Source organism: Thamnophis elegans, chromosome 2 (genome assembly GCF_009769535.1).
Source record: "Thamnophis elegans isolate rThaEle1 chromosome 2, rThaEle1.pri, whole genome shotgun sequence".
Classification (NCBI taxonomy): Eukaryota; Metazoa; Chordata; class Lepidosauria; order Squamata; family Colubridae; genus Thamnophis; species Thamnophis elegans.
The window spans coordinates 26930235-26947137 of NC_045542.1; the positions used below are offsets into that span (position 1 = coordinate 26930235).

At 43.4% G+C, this 16903-nt stretch overlaps 1 protein-coding gene across 1 annotated transcript; it reads left to right on the forward strand.

Annotated features, from left to right (window-relative positions):
• The first annotated feature begins 1951 nt into the window (after positions 1 to 1951).
• Positions 1952 to 13376, forward strand: LOC116504456 (exendin-3-like). The gene is made up of 4 exons (XM_032211461.1): positions 1952 to 2052; positions 5157 to 5312; positions 9267 to 9335; positions 13283 to 13376. The coding sequence occupies exons 1-4, from the start codon at positions 1952 to 1954 to the stop codon at positions 13374 to 13376; spliced, it is 420 nt and encodes a 139-aa protein (XP_032067352.1).
• Positions 13377 to 16903: the final 3527 nt, after the last annotated feature.

The window sequence follows — 16903 nt, forward strand, 5'->3', positions numbered from 1 at the left end:
GAAGTTATTTCATCAAATGTATACTAAATTACTCCTTTTATTGTTCATAGGAGTACAGGTAGTCCTCAACTTACGACCACAATTGAGCCCCAAATTTCTGTTGTTAAGTGAGACATTCTTAAGTGAGTTTTGCCTCATTTTATGACTTTTCTTGCCACATTTGTTAAGTGAATCTCTGCAGTTGTTAAGTTAGTAACACGGTTGTTAAGTGAGATTGGCTTCCCCATTGACTTTGCTTGTCAGAAGGTCGCAAAAGGAGATCACATGACCTTGGGACACAACAATGGGCTATGGGCTCAGTGATAAATATGAACCAGTTGCCAGGCATCTGAATTTTGATCACCTGACCAAGGGGATGCTGCAAAAGTCATAAGTATGAAAGATGGTCATAAGTCACATTTTTCACTGCTGTTGTAAGGTTGGACGGTCACTAAATGAACTGTTGTAAGTTGAGGACTACCTGTATATAGTTTAATAGAGCACAGGGCGAATATAAACAAATGGTGGAGCCCAACTGCCTAACCGTTGCTTTTTAATGCAAATCCCAAGTATATGCAAGATAGAGTAAGACAGACCTATATTTTTCCTGGGCTCAGTTAATATCTGAAGATGGTAGACTTTTTAGTAGGACAATACCAAAAAATGCATGGTTCTTTCTCCATCAATTCCTTCTCCATCAATTGCTCAAGACATTTTGAAGGAGCTAGTTGGCTTCATCTTCTCTGTGGAACCACTAATAAAGCTTTCTAGAAGAAGAAGAAGAAAGCAAGGAAAGATCCGGTAATGATTCATAAGTGACCTATCCAACTAAAACCTGTAACGCTAATGACCTACCTGTCATCCCTTAACATTCTGCTAACAAGCTTAAAAACACTGGTAAGAACAGCCTTAAGACACAAAAGAGCTCGTACAAAGGAAAGGAACCTAGGATTTAAGGAGCAGCTTCATCTTTTGGAAGGTAAGCACTATATGCTTCATCCCATCCCATTCCATACTACCTGTAGCAGGAAAGTATGCATTATCATTGTCAAAATAATCTATTTTTCAAACACAGTTTGAAAAGGAGGAGAATCTCTTATTCCCACCATATTCTATTTTCCTACTAAGTCAAGAATGAAAGAATGTTGTTTGTGGTCCATTGAGGTTGTCTTAGATGGGATAAGCTGTTCTGTGAAAGGAATAAAACGTAAGAAACATGAGCTATTTCTGACATGTCATTGTATTTATCACTTTCACTGGAAGTCCTTTGCATTGCTTAATTCTGTTTAAAGGCAGATTTGTGAAGAACAGTCTTACTAAGCTTGAGGGATGATGCTCTGTTTCACATACTGGAAGTGGTATGAGAAAGGCATTTCTCATGTTATACGGATACACAGCTTGTTCGATTGGGTGCCTCTTTTCCAAAGTGATCAATCGTATTAAATGGAACCACTTGGGGGGGGGGGCAGTTTTTGTCCACAAGTTAACATAATTCAAAGCTCTCTGTGTTTAGAAGACAATCTGATCAAATCTGGGTCACTGTCTTCTACAGTCACATATTTTTTTTAAAAAATAATAATAAAATAAGACTAAAAGGGAGATGGGAGTACACTGAGCAATGATTCCTATCTTATCTGATCATCTGATCATCTTCATTCTTTGTGGAGGATGAACTTTATTATTGTTCTTCCAGTGTTGGAATTTGCCAATGCCTCTAAATAATGCAAACATGAATCAACTTCTGACCAACTGCTTTAGTTTATCTATTTTGAATTCATCTACATAGCTTTGAAAAAACTTCAGTATACAAAACTGGGATTATACATGCAATGCCTGCAAGAACAGTTTCACCATCTCTGGGGTAATGAAAAGATTGAACTGGGTTTTCTTATGAGCATCCAGTACTAAACTGTTAGGAAAGTTAAAAATGTGGTCCAATTCTTTTTCATGCCTTCTTTCTTCAGAAGATCTGATGAAGAAAACATGGTGGATTTGTATCTGTGGAATTGTCATTGCAGCTTTACTCCCTGTTAGTTGGCAAATGATCCTGAAGGATTCCACAGATGAGTCTAGGTATGAAGAAACTTTTAATATATTTGATTTTAATAGGAGTTGTATGGGGAGAGGGAAGAATTGCAGAAGCCATTGTGTTCGCCAATTTCCTACCACAGTCTTCCCCAAACTAAATGTTGGGGAAAGAAAATCTGAGGAAAGCACAGAGGCAGAGAATGTTGCTGCGATGTTCTGCAGTAGATAGGATGAGACAAGAAGTGAAAGAAAATGTGAAAATGAAAGAGATGATCAAGAATTATGATGTCTAAGGGAGCTTTGGTCTTGTCACAGACCAATGACCCTTTTGGAGAAGGTTGGATCATAGGGTAATTTCAGATAACTTGGTGGAAGGAAACAAATATTTTTAAAAATACTAAGTTAAAAATGCTAAGTTAGAGTGTTTGTTTGTTTAATTTATCAGTTTTAGAATAGAGTAGAGTAGAGTAGAGTAGAGTAGAGTAGAGTAGAGTAGAATAGAATAGAATAGAATAGAATAGAATAGAATAGAATAGAATAGAATAGAATAGAATAGAATAGAATAGAATTCTTTATTGGCCAAGTGTGATTGGACACACAAGAAATTTGTCTTTGATGCATATGCTCTCAGTGTACATAAAAGAAAAGATACATTTATCAAGAATCATAAGGTACATCACTTAGTAATAGTCACAGGGTACAAATAGCAATCAAATCATACTAGGAAACAATCAATATAAATCGTAAGGATACAAGCAACAAAGTTACAGTCATACAGTCATAAGTATAAGAGGAGATGGGTGATAGGAACAATGAGAAGACTAATAGTAATAGTAATGCAGACTTAGCGAATAGTTTGACGGTGTTGAGGGAATTATTTGTTTAGCAAATAATTTAGTTGGTGCATAAGCGCACCAACGTGCTTACCGTCCCTATCCTACTGTCCCCACTTATTTGTATCCATTTCCTGTATTCACAATCATGTTTATACTTATATCTGTTCCATTATACATACATGCTTGACAAAATAGATAGATAGATAGATAGATAGATAGATAGATAGATGATAGATAGATAGATAGATAGATAGATAGATAGATAGATGATAGATAGATAGATAGATAGATAGATAGATAGATAGATAGATGATAGATAGATAGATAGATAGATAGATAGATAGATAGATAGATAGATAGATAGATAGATAGATAGATGTCGTTCAGGGGGAAACTGTTCTTGCATCTAGTTGTTCTGCTGTACACTGCTCTATAGCCTTGTTTTGAGGATAGGAGTTGAAATAATTTACAAGACCACTCAAATAATGATAACTCTAGGTGATGTATAATTTAAAAACAACACTTAATGCAAGGAAAAGAGCATGTACCAATCCATGGATTCAATACCACTTAGGGAACATATACTCTACCTAACCAGAGCCTGGTGAAAAAGGCCCTTTTAAAGGCTTGCAAGGTTGGAGGTACCCAAACTTTTGCGGGATACTATTCCAAAGGAAAGACATAGAGCTAGAGAAGGCACATTTCTTGAGTTCCATGTATCCTAAAAACAGACGTATTACATGAGGCATACCCATCACTATCTGCATCACCATATTCTGGACCAAGTGCAGCTTCTGGATGGTCTTCAAGGGAAACCCCATGTAGAGCGTATTGCAATAATCCACTGGGTAACATTGAGGAGACATTCCTAGTTCAGGAAGAGGTTCGATTAGTGTAAAAGATGAATCTGAGTTGTGACCCTCCTGGCCATTGCTGCCATATCCACTTTGAGAATGAACTGCCAGTCTAGAAAAATCCCCCAATTGCATACCATTTATGTCCAAGAGAATGCAACCCCAAAATTCAGAACTAAAACTGGAAAATTCAGGGCAATGAAATAACTAGGAATTCAGAGCCATGATATCTAGTGAGATTGCATCAGAACTAGCCAACATGCAGAATTTTTTTTTCTTCATGCTTCATCTTTTTTTTTCTTTTTCTTTTTCAAAAGACATTATTTTGCACCCATAAAAACGAGACAGGGCGTTGATGATGCTGACACAATTCCCATCTTTACCTTTTGACACATATATCCACCCCGTGAATGTCCTTGGTGGGCACAATCAAGAGTACGGCAGACACTATGACATCCATAGACAATTTCAAACTATATGTGTCAATGCTGGATTATCAGTTATATCCGATTACTTCATGGTTTTATTCGATGTACAAAAAATTACTGTCAGATGCTTTGAAGCTAGAACAGGAATGTTCAACCTCGGCAAGATCTGTGCAGCTCCCAGAATTTCTCAGCCATGTCCGATCACACTTTGCTCGCACAAGCACGAAGCCGAAGGCACCAGCCTGAAGATGGCGAGTGGGACCTCATCGAAACATCACCAAGATACTCTCAATCTTACATGGGAAAAGACCCGAATATGCCATGACCTGCATATATATATATATACACATACATACATACAGACAGACAGACAGGCAGGCAGGCAGGCAGGCAGGCAGGCAGACATATTATATATACTCTTTTTTGAGGGAGAATAGTGTGTTGTTTTTCTGTGTCATATAATACATATGGGTATATGCATAATTTTGTATTTATTTATTTGGACATATTTATGTAGTGTATCTTCTATCAACCTAGCTGTTTGAAAGCATGTAAAAATACAAGTAGAAAAATAGGAACCACCTTTGGTGGGAAAGTAACAGCATTCTGTGCACCCTCAGCATCTAGTCATGCCAGCCACATGACCATGGAGACATCTTTGGACAGCGCTGGCTCTTCGGCTTTGAAACGAAGATGAGCACCGCCCCCTAGAGTCAGGAACAGCTAGCGCATATATGCGAGGGGAACCTTTACATTTACCTTTCTATGTAGTGTATATTGGAGGTAGTGACCCTTTGAGAGCTGTATCCAACAAAATTTCATTTTATTGTATTGCTATTAGTGTATATTCAAAGTGGCAAGTTATTCTATCTATCTGTCTATCTGTCTATCTGTCTATCTGTCTATCTGTCTATCTGTCTATCTGTCTATCTGTCTATCTGTCTATCTGTCTATCGTCTATCTATCTATCTTATCTTATCTTATCTTATCTTATCTTATCTTATCTTATCTTATCTTTGGCTTTCACTCAGATGGCAGCAGTCTTACAACATGAAAAGTGCCCGCAGCTTTACTTCCGACATCAAACGCCATTCTGAAGGGACCTTTACCAGCGATTTTTCTGAACATTTGGACAACATGAAGGCCAGAGATTTCGTGCATTGGCTCATCAATGCCAAACGTTACAGGTAGAAGATGGTGAACTGTAGAAGAACAGGCAGAGCCTGAAGATCGAGTCAAGAGAATAATTAGCCTAGAGCCATGATGGTGAACCTATGGCCATATCTGCCGGCACGCGAGCCATCAGCTCCAGTGTGCATGCATGCGCCGGCCAACTGATTTTCGGCCTTCTGGAGGGCCAGGGGAGGCTGTTTTTGCCCTTCCTAGGCCTCAGGAAAGCCTCCGAAACCTGGGAAGGGCAAAAACGGCCTCCCCAGCCTCCTGGAGGAAATACCAAGCTCAGCTTGGAGGTGTATGGGGGCAGAGCATGGAGGGTTGTGCATGCGTGTGCATGTGGGAGCGTGTGCTTTGCATTATGGGTGCCAGCACATGTGCATGCCATCGCATGCGCACACTTGCATTTTTGGCACCCAACAACCAAAAGGTTAGCCCTCACTGCCCTACAGTCCTTACATTCCATGTCTAAGCAACCCCTCTTGAATTCTGTTAACTCTTATCCAGGACCAAATTAGTGTGGAATATTAGTTGACTAAATTCTTGAATATAGGCGCAAGTCAGAGGTGGTATTCAGCAGGTTCTGACCAGTTCTGGAGAACCAGTAGCAGAAATTTTGAGTAGTTCGGAGAACCGGTAAATTCCACCTCTGACTGGCCCTGCCCCCATCTATTCTCTGCCTCCTGAGTCCCAGCTGATCGGGAGGAAATTGGGATTTTGCAGTATCCTTCCCCTGGAGTGGGGAGGGAATGGAGATTTAACAGTATCCTTCCCCTGCGACGCCCACCAAGACACACCCACCAAGACACGCCCACAGAACTGGTAATAAGAATTTTTGAATCCCACCACTGGTGCAAGTAATAAATCAGTTTAACTGGACCTTAACACATGGTCCTGATTTTTTGTGCCCAAATTGAATTTTTTTCACCTAAGAAAAATATCCATTTTCCATAATAGTAGTTATTTAACCTATTATTCCAACTCATAGGGTATAACACAATCTTCAGTTATCAGGTGAGCAATTAAAACAGTAAATGAAGAAGCAAATGTTAAAAAAATATATGCAATTAAATGAATAGCCATTCAAAAATTACATTAAAAAAAATAAAAGTAACTATATTTAATGACTCTATGAAGGAGCTATTTATGACAATCAAGCTGCAGCTTGAACAAAACCGCTGGCCTTCATGGGAAACCATTTTCTGAGTTTTAATAAGAATTCAGTTTCATCAATGACTAGAATACTTTTTGTTGTCAGAAGTGATTCAAAATACATTCAACAGAGTTAAGTTGGGTGATTTAAAAAGATGGTGAGGGATGTCCTTTAAATAGCTGTGCATTTCAGAATAAGAATTAATATGTCTAAGAAGGAAGATTATAGAGTCCAAAGCAAAATAATTTTTGAAAATCATCTTTTACATTTAAGCAGGTGATGATTGAACACTGCAGATAGTGATCAATTCAGTGGTGGGTTGCAGGTGGTATGCCCCAGTCCAGGCATACCGGAGCCTGCCCAGAGCACCGAATACCGTTCTGGTATGGTGCTCCGGAGGGCCACCCGCCTGCCCATGTTCCTTACTGGTCTTTTAAATCTTTGGTGCTTCCGTGCAAGAGCGTACAGCACCTGTGCAATGCTCCACTAAGCAGCTGGGGCATCATGGAGGCTCGCAGAAGCGGTAAGACACATGCACGCATGCTGCGTGCGTCCATGTGGACAATGCCGGGCCTGTTCCAACCGTACCAGAACCCACCACTGGATCAATTCTAATGACGAGTCAATGGATGGCTTGTGATAAAATTATAAGTGAGTTCTAACTGCTTGTTGTTTAATAGCAAAATGAGAAAGTTTTTCCTCACTGCAATTGGTTCATTGGGATCCTTATGTGTATTAAGTTAGATATCTGTTAGATTGCACTTGTAGATGCAGGTTAATCTCTATCAGAGTTTGCAGCAGCAATCACATCCAAAAAGCACACACAAGTAACTGATTCAGCAGGATTCAACTTCTCTTTATATACATAATAACACATAAGTAAATATACAATACCAAAAGCAGGTTTCCAACAAGGTAGTAAATACAAGCAAACACAGGCAGAGAACTGTTTCAGTTCCAGCTCAGAGCAGCAGACTAGTTTAGAGCTCAGCACAGACTCAGAGCTACAGAGCTAAGCCATGCCCAAGCTCCTAGTTGTCTCCAGAAAATACTGTTTCAGTTTCCAAACAGCCCTCATTGGCTGACCCAGTTGCCACGTCTCTTCATTGGCTGACCTTGTTATTAAGCCCTATTCCAGTTCATGAATCTACACTGACACTCTTCAGTACAATCTAATTCCCTTCTCTTCTTTTCTCCACTTGCTCATATTACTTTTATCTGTGTATGCAGCATGTCAGTCTACAAACTACATCATACCTGCCAAGTCTTCCTGATTCTGTAAAATAATGGGAGCCACAGTCAAGCACATCACAAGGTCTTCAGAATTAAGAAACTTTAATCAAAGGCTGATTTATTAAAACCTCACAGACTAGTCTCCAGTTTTCCAGAATTGATTTGATTAACCATAATACCTCAGGAAAAACCCAAACAAGACAGAAATGCATAGCCAAAAAGGAGGACATAGGTGGGTATAATGTGTATGGACCAGAGGTGGGTTGCCAATTTCTTTACTACTGGTTCGGGTGCACTCCTGTGCATGCACGTTGCTCCCGTGCATGTACGATGCTTCTGTGCATGCGCAAAGCATCCGGGTGGGTGGGCGGAGCCTTCCACCACCGCTACTACCAGTTTGGCTGATCCAGGCCAAACCAGCAGCAACCCACCTCTGGTATGGGCTTATATATACAAATCTATCTTAACAAGATATCCCCCCATGTGTAAAGGTATGTGGGAATGACTTTAAGACACAGAGCAAAAATACACTGGCTATGAAAAGATTAGAGGGACATGGTGGCTCAGTGGCTAAGATGCTGAGCTTGATGATCAGAAAGTTCGGCAGTTTGGCGGTTCGAGTCCCTAGCACCGTGTAATGGAGCGAGCTCCTGCTACTTGTCCCAGCTTCTGCCAACCTAGCAGTTCAAAAGCATGTAAAAGTGCAAGTAGTAAAAATAGGAACCACCTTTGGTGGGAAGGTAACAGCGTTCCATGTACCTTTGGGATTTAATCATGCCAGCCACATGACCATGGAGATATCTACAGACAGTGCTGGCTCTTCAGCTTGGAAACGGAGATGAGCACCACCCCCTAGATTTGGGAACGACTAGCACATATGTGCGAAGGAATCTTTACTTTAGGAAAAGGTCAGATATAAAGACCCTGCAAAAAGACTGTGGAAAGAACAAGAAGCTCAGAAGAAACTCTCCCAAGTATCTTTAGCAATAAAGGAGATTGGGGTGGGGGAGAAATATACTTTCAGACTTGCAAGATTCTGTTAATATAATATTAGCAAGAGCTGAAGAGGCAAAACATCTTCAAAGAAAAATCAGAAAGTCCAGTTGCCTCTTGAAAAAGCACCTTTTGGACAATAATATTAATTATTATTAATTAACATATTACAATAGTGTAGGATTAGCTCACCTGGCCATGCTTCCTCTCTGGTCTGCTTTGCAAGGATGACAATCCATAGCTTATTCTGCAAATGGCGGAATAAATAAAAGATCTACATCTAAAAGATATATTTATTTTTTAATAGATGCTTGTCTAGATAAACTTTTCTGTTAAGGAAGCCAGCCTCAAAAATGAATACTGACCTCCTGACAGCTCTTCAAGACATAATATCCTGAGTATCCTTTTGAGGGCAGTGTGTATAACCATGAATCAGCTTTCTATTTTGGCTATTCAGAGCAGGCAATTCTCTGAACTTCCACCTGGAATTAAGTTCCTCTGAATGCAGTGTGACTTACTTCAGAGTAAACCTGCTTAAGATCACAACATTTTTGCTGCTCTCATAGCCTTTGCCTCATTCTTTTTACAGCTCTACAAAGCGGTTCATTAAAGAAAAACCCATCTTCTTAGGCTATCCTCCTGGCTCTTTCTGGCTGAGGTGAGGCTATACAGTATGTAAAATATGTTATTGCATCTTTAGGCTTCGGTTCATGTTTCTCTGTCTTTTGCAACCACCTTCACCTCCTTGGGTGGATGAGAATCAGTGGTGGGTTCCGGATCCTGTTGCAACCAGTACGGTGCAACGGGACCGAGTATCCACTACATGAATGCGCGCTTGTGTACTTACTGCCTGTGATGCTCTGCGACGCCTCTGTGACACTCCAGCTACTCGGCAGAGCGTCGTGCAGGCGCCGTAGGCTCCGTGTGCTGGAGCAGAAGCCCCAAAAACCTCAAATACCAGTAAGGAGCGCGGGCGGGTGGGTCCTCCAGAGCACCATACTGGAAGGGTACTTGGTGCTCCCGGCAGGCACTGGTACGCCCCAACTGAGGCGTACTGGTCATAGCCCACCACTGATCAGAATAAATACAAGAAATGTATGCATCTTTCTGGCTCTTTCAAAAGTGCCTTTAGAAACAACACTTTCCATATGGGTAGTCCTCAACTAATGGCTGGTTGCTTAGCAACCATTCAGTCATGGTCATTTGCCCTTATGACCAACTGCAGAGGCACTGCAGCAGCCTCCCCTACCTAACTCTTGTCCCATCCTGCCCAACCCTGTCCCCGCAGGCTTTGGGCCTACTTTCCCCCTCCTCACCAGGTCCCTGCAGACTTGTCCTAGTCCACCCAGCACTTCCCCCACCTGTAAGCCACCCCACGATCCAATTAACAACTGCCATCAGGGAGAGCAGGGGTGAGGTAAGTAAGCAAGGCAATCACATGGCCATCTCACTTAACGACTGTCATGACTTGAGACCATAATGGGCAAGCTCCATTACAGTTGTGAGTCGAGGATTACCTGCCTGTACTATGCATGATTTGTCTTCTAATATCATTTCCCTTACCTGGGAATGAAGGCAGGTAAAAAGCTAAACATTTCAGCCTTGAAGGAAAGAAGGAAGAACTGCTATTAACAATTGGACAAATAAAAATGTGAGCCAAGGCCAAAAATGCTTTAGACAGCTTCACCACCACCCCATCCCAATTCTCATGAAGATACTATAAATGAGGCAAAAATGATTACAAGATTCTACTATTATAGCTGTTCTAATAAAGGGAGATTATGTCTGCAGAGTGTCTTTTTCTTAGTTTCTGACTTTATTTATTTATTTGGTTGGTTGGTTGGCTGGCTGGCTGGCTGGCTGGCTGGCTGGCTGGCTGGCTAGTTAGTTAGTTAGTTAGTCAAGCATGTATGAGATAACAGGTATAAGTAGAAACATGGACATGAACACAGGAAATGGGTATGAATAAATAGGGACAGTAGGACAGGGACGGTAGGCACATTGGTGCGCTTATGCATGCTCCCTTATACTCTTAGGACTGGAGTGAGGTTAACAGTAGACAGTCTAAGGTTAAAGTTTTGGGGATTTGAGGATGTAACAACAGAGTCAGGTAGTGCAGTGGTCCCCAACCTTTTTATCGCCGCGGACCAGTCAGCCTTTGATAATTTTACCGTGGCCCGCTGAGCGCGCACAGGGGTGGGGGGCGTTGTTCGCGACGACACATTGATTGTTTATATATCAGATTGTTTTGATTAAACTTCCCTGGAGCCAATATGCTATATGTTATGTTACTTAAGAATATATATACCTCAGAATCAGATACAACATCCACCTCATTTCCAACTGAGTCAATAAAATCATATGCCATGCCAAAACTATTTTAAATAAAGATATGAAATTAATCAAGTATTGCATTTATTTTTCAAAATGAATGTACATTTTTTTTATTATTTAAGTTTTGTACCCTATATTTTCTAACTAACGTTAACTTTAAAAAGATGTTACATCAGACTACAATACAAGTAATTAAATGAAGACTAAAATAAGTGTTTTGGCATATTGAGCTTTTTATATTTCTTTCTTATATTGCTTCCTTAGTTGAGAACTTGCTCCTCAGCTTACTTACGCATTAACTGTTTGTTGCTTTTATGGTTTATTCATTCACTGCTCCATCTTCAGTTTTTTTCACAGGGGGCAGGGCTTCCTTCCTCCCTCTCTCCCTTCCTTCCTTCCTTCCCTCCCTCCATTCCTTTGGCCACCAATTTTGATCCAATTCTCTCTCTCTCTCTCTCTCTCACACACACACACGTTCTTTGGGGGGGTTGAATTACTCTGCCTCACGGCGCAAAGTCGGCTCAGCATGCGTTCGGCCCCCACTTATGCCGAATCAAATCCGCGGCCGGCGGGACCAGGGGGTTGCATTTCAAAGCCGCCAGTCCTCTTGCTTCTTCTCCTTCACCGGCAAAGCTTCCGCTGGCGGCTCCGCCCATGGCAGCAGCGGTGGTGCCTCCCCCTCCTCTCGGAGCATCTCAGCTGGGTTCTGGGTTATCCCTGCCTCCACCTCTGCCGCTTTCCTACTAGCTCCCGCGGCCTCAAAAGCACGGCAGAGGAGGAAGGGGGAGGGATAACGCGGGGGCCAGCTCAGGTGCTCCGCGTGGAGAGAGAGGCACTGCCACTGCCATGGGCAGGGCGCCAGCGGGAGCTTTGCCGGTGAAGGAGAAGAAGCAAGAGGACTGGCGGCTCATCAAAACAAGTCTGGGGAGGTCCTTTGCAGGCGGCCAGTTCTAGCCGCCTGCAAAGGACTTCCCCACGTTTGCTTTACAGAAAACTCTGCGCGGCAGATAGAATCTGCTGCGCAGGCTTTTTTTGCGACGTGCGCGGCCGCGCAGGTGCGCACTTAGAGGGAACAGTGATCATGGCCCCCGGTCGCTGCGCGGCCCGGTGCCAGGTACTCCACGGCCCGGCACCGGTCCGCGGACCGGGGGTTGGGGACCACTGAGGTAGTGCATTCCAAGCATTGACCACTCTGTTGCTGAAGTCGTATTTTCTGCAATCGAGTTTGGAGCAGTTTACCTTAAGTTTGTATCTATTGTTTGCCCATGACTTGCCTTATCTTAGTCCAATGCAGGTAGTCCTCAGTTTACATTCATTCATTTAGTGACCACATTTGCGGTGGGACTGAATGAGTGTTACTTATGACAGGTCCTCAAAGTTCTGGGTGCTTGGTGTCTGGGACACAATTAGAACATTGCAATGGGCTGCAATTGCAAGCCTTCAAATTCCAACATTGCCTGCCAGCTTCCCATGAAGTAAAGTCAATAGAGAAGCTGGTCAGAAGTCATGGTCACATGACTAAATTAATGACACACACAGTCCATGCTTAGAGATGGCAACCAGGTCTGCAAAAACTGGCATCATTAAGCAGTGCAGCCATATGACCTGGTGCTTTAGGACCGCATTGCTTAGCAACAGAAATCCCAGTCCCAATTTTTATTAATCAAGAACTATCCGTAGAGCTGATAACAATTGTCCCTGTCTTTTCATGCAGAGAAATTACTCCAATCTCCTAAATCACCGATTTTATCCTGTAATTGCAGGGACAGACATTGATCCAAATTGGTTTTGGCCAACCCAACTGAATAATAATTTCTCATCATTATTGTAATTTTTCTAAAACGCACCAGTAGATCAAAGCAAATTCTGTGGAACGTCTCAGCTCCCCCTGATCACAAAACTCAGCTTATTTCCTCACTCTGTCACTTTTACAGGTACAATTGAAAGGATAATCCAGGAATTGGACATCCCCACCTGCAGCATTTAAGCACACCCAGCAATGAGAACTTTTGCTGATACTTTGATGCTCTTTTTCTGTTGCTTCCTACCCAGTGAATTACAGACACTCATTTTCCTTGTTCCTAAATGTATCTACAGTAAATCTCATATTAAACTTGTTTTATTTCAGTCTCTGCTTCTTTTTTACTTACCATATATATTTTGGATGTTAAGCAACTGGGGGGAAGGGATTTTAGGAATCAAGTCCATTACTGGAAACTGCCTTTTCTTTTGAAAATCCCATAAATGACTCAAAAGACAATTGCCTTTTAGATGTCACAAGAGGATAATTTGTGGTGAAAGAGAAACACCAGCCTTCTTGTCACAGCTGTTGGCTGTATATCCAGGGGTTCAGGAAAACCTCTAGCTAAGATTCTGTGCAGTTTGGAGAACTCCCAATTCCCACTCCTGACTGGCCCCACCCACCCCACCCTGTTCCTCCCAGGAGTCCCCACACGGCCCGTTTTGGATGCAGGTAAGCGCAGGGCACACACAGAGGCTCAGGGAGGGTGAAAAGCAGGCCCGTTGAGGGCCTCCAGAGCCTAGGGAGGCCGTTTTCTCCCTCCCAGAGGCTCGAGGAAAGCCTCCGGAGCCCGGGGAGGGCAAAAAGCCCCCCCCCCTGTAGTGTAGGAGGCCGACTAAGCCACGCCCACCATGGTCACGGCCACCCAGCAACCGGGCAGAGAACCCCTTGCTTAAGGTGACCAGATTTTCAGATTGGAAAAGAGGGACGCCCTTGACCGGGGGGGGGGGCGGCTTGATTAAAAAAAATTTTTTTTGTCAAAAGGTCACCCCAGGAAAATGAAACCAGCATAAATACGAATCTGTTGCCAAACAAAATTTTGATCACGTGACCATGAGGATGTTGCAACGGTCGCTAAGTGTGAAAAATGGTCATCAGTCACTTTTTTCAATGCCATTGTAACTTTGGTCACTAAATGTTTTCCCCCTCCTCGAGACTCCTCACTTCTTCCTTCATTCCTCTTGCTTATCTACCTTCACCTTATCTGTCTTCTGCTCTTTCCCTCTCTTCCTTCCTTTCTCCTTCCATCCTCTCTTCTTTCCTCACTCACTCCCTTCCTCCTTTTTTCTCTTCCTTCCTCCTTCCATTCTTTCAGCTTCATTTCTTTTGCCTATCTACCTTCTCTGTCTTTCTGCTCTTTCCATTTCTTCGCTTCTGTTCCTTCCTCCTTCCCTCCTTTCCTATTTCTTCCTTCTTCCTTCCTTCTGCCTATCTACCTTCACCTTCTCTGTCTTTCTGCTCTTTCCCTGTCTTCCCCTTTCCTCCCTCCCTCCCTTCTTTCCTTTCTAGTTCCATCTTTTCTTCTTTCCTCTCTCCCTCTTTTTCTTTTTTCCTTCCTTCCTCCTTCCTCTTGCCTATGAACTTTTTTTATTTTTTTTTGTTACATAGACAACACATACCCACAACAATAAAAACAAAACAAAACAAAAAGAAAAAAAAACCATCATCACATATAGCATGTCATTTGGTTACAAGTGTTTTAACATTTATCATTCTTATACATTTATTATTTCATTTAATAGGTTATAATATACAGTTTGGGTTGCTTTGTTTACCATCCCTTCCTCCTGTTATAACACCACCTTATTTTCCCTTTCTTTTCTCCCTTCCTCCCTTCTCTACTTTCTTCCTTCCTGCTCTCCTTTCCCTTCCTTCTTCCCTTACCTTTCTCCTACTCCTGCTCTTCCTTTCCCCTTTCTACCCTCTCTCCCCCTCTTTCTCTCCTTTCCATCCTCCTCTCCTTACCTCTTTCTTCTTTCCATCTTCCTTTCATTCTCTCCTCCTTTCTCCCTTTCTCCCAACTCCCTTTCTGGGAGTTGAAGTCCACACACTTTCAAATCTCCAAGGTGGAGAAAGACTGATCTATCTAATTCATATAATTATTTCTCCCTCTCTTTTTCACTCTCTCTCCAGCGCACACACGCAAATGCATAGGGCAGCCCACCTCACACACAGGTAACTCCGGGCGGCTTACGGGAAGAGGACAGCCGACCACTCAACCACGCGGGGGGGGGCAGGATTTCGCCAAGAAAAGTTAACTTTCCTGCGAAAGGGGCCGGCAGCCTCTCAGCTGTTCCCGGCCGGGGAGACCTCCCCCCACTTCCACTCTTGCGACCCTCCTCCCGCCTCCTCGGAGCTTCAAGCAAGCTAACTGGGAAGGCCGGGGAAGAAGAAAAAGCGGCGGCGCGGGGGCGTGGCGGAAGCCCGGCTGCCGTTTCTCTTGCTGAGGGCGGGAGGAGGAGGAGGAGAAAGTTAAAGTGGCGGCCCGATCCCTTCAGTAGCCGAGGCGGGAAACGTGCATTTTGACAGGGCTTCCACAGCGCTGTGCAAGCCCTGCCAAAGTGTCCGTTTCCCGGGTGGGCTGCCGTTTCTCTTGCTGAGGGCGGGAGGAGGAGGAGGAGAAAGTTAAAGTGGCGGCCCGATCCCTTCAGTAGCCGAGGCGGGAAACGTGCGTTTTGACAGGGCTTCCACAGCACTGTGCAAGCCCTGCCAAAGTGTCCGTTTCCCGGGCGGGCTGCCGTTTCTCTTGCTGAGGGCGGGAGGAGGAGGAGGAGAAAGTTAAAGTGGCGGCCCGATCCCTTCAGCAGCCGAGGCTAATTCTCTGCACGAACGAGAGCGTGGGGGCAGCGGCAGCCACCCGCACAGAACTTCCACGCGCTTCAGGGGCTTCTGCCGGGCGGCGGGAGCCCCGAAAGTGAGAGGAAGTTCTCTGCGGGCGGCTGCCGCTGTCCCCACGCTCTCGGAGGCGGCGATCCCATTCACGAAGAGTCAGGAGGAGAGGTGGGGCCAGCGGCAGCTGCCCGCACAGAACTTCCACGCGCTTCAGGGGCTTCTGCCGGGCGGCGGGAGCCCTGGAAGCAAGAGGAAGTTCTCTGCGGGCGGCTGCCGCTGCCCCCACCCTCTCCTCCTGCCGCGGCAAGCGGAAAATTCTCTGATTAGAATTAGATTAGATTACTCACCAACAAGCGCAGCTGCAACCCCAAAAGACGAAAGGAAAATGGAGACTCGCACAGGCGTCCTCAGGCTAAGGAGTCCAGCCAATCAGTGAGCTGGTTGGGATGGAAAATTTTCCATCCCAGCCAGCTCACTGATTGGCTGGAGTCCTGGCCAATTAAATCAGTGAGCGGCAGGCTGGGCTGGCTTAAATTTGTAGGTAGCAGATAGAACAGAACGATGAGCCAGCCCAGCAAGCTAGCAGCTGATGGGTGGGAGCTGCGAGCGCCAAAAAAAGCGTGCTTTTTAAAAAAGCGTGCAGGACGCGGGAAAATGCATTAAAAAGCGGGGGTGTCCCGCCAAAAGCGGGACGTCTGGTCACCTTACCCTTGCTAAAAGTTTTGAAGCCCACCCCTGTGTATATCCTTGCAGACTTAGAGCTAAGCTTAAATGTTGCTCTGTCAAAAGTGGGGAAGAGGAAGAGAAGAGAAGGAGGACTAACAAAGCCTGAGGTACCAGTTGGAAATACCCTTATCTATCTATATCTATATATCTTTATATCTATCTATTATCTATCTATTAACTATCTATTAGCTATCTATCTATCATCTATATATCTATATCTATCTATCTATATATCTATCTATCTATCTATCTATCTATCTATCTATCTATTATCTCTATCTATCTTTTATATCTATATCTATATCTATTTATCTATCTATTATCTATCTATCTCTATATATCTATATATCTTTATATCTATATCTATCTATTATCTATTATCTATTTTTATCTATCTATCTATCTATCATCTATATATCTGTATCTATCTATTTATCTATCTATTATCTCTATATCTATATCTATATATAGAGCCAAGGTGGCGCAGTGGTTAAATGCAGCACTGCAGGCTACTGCTAGATCAGCAGTTCAGC

What these genes read in the sequence shown, in the direction of transcription:
- LOC116504456 (XM_032211461.1), top strand. Translation starts at nt 1,952, where the DNA reads ATGAAGAAAACATGGTGGATTTGTATCTGTGGAATTGTCATTGCAGCT. An exon ending in GATTCCACAGATGAGTCTAG is followed by an intron (nt 2,053 to 5,156) that starts GTATGAAGAAAC and finishes GCTTTCACTCAG; the next exon opens with ATGGCAGCAGTCTTACAACA. An exon ending in ATCAATGCCAAACGTTACAG is followed by an intron (nt 5,313 to 9,266) that starts GTAGAAGATGGT and finishes TTCTTTTTACAG; the next exon opens with CTCTACAAAGCGGTTCATTA.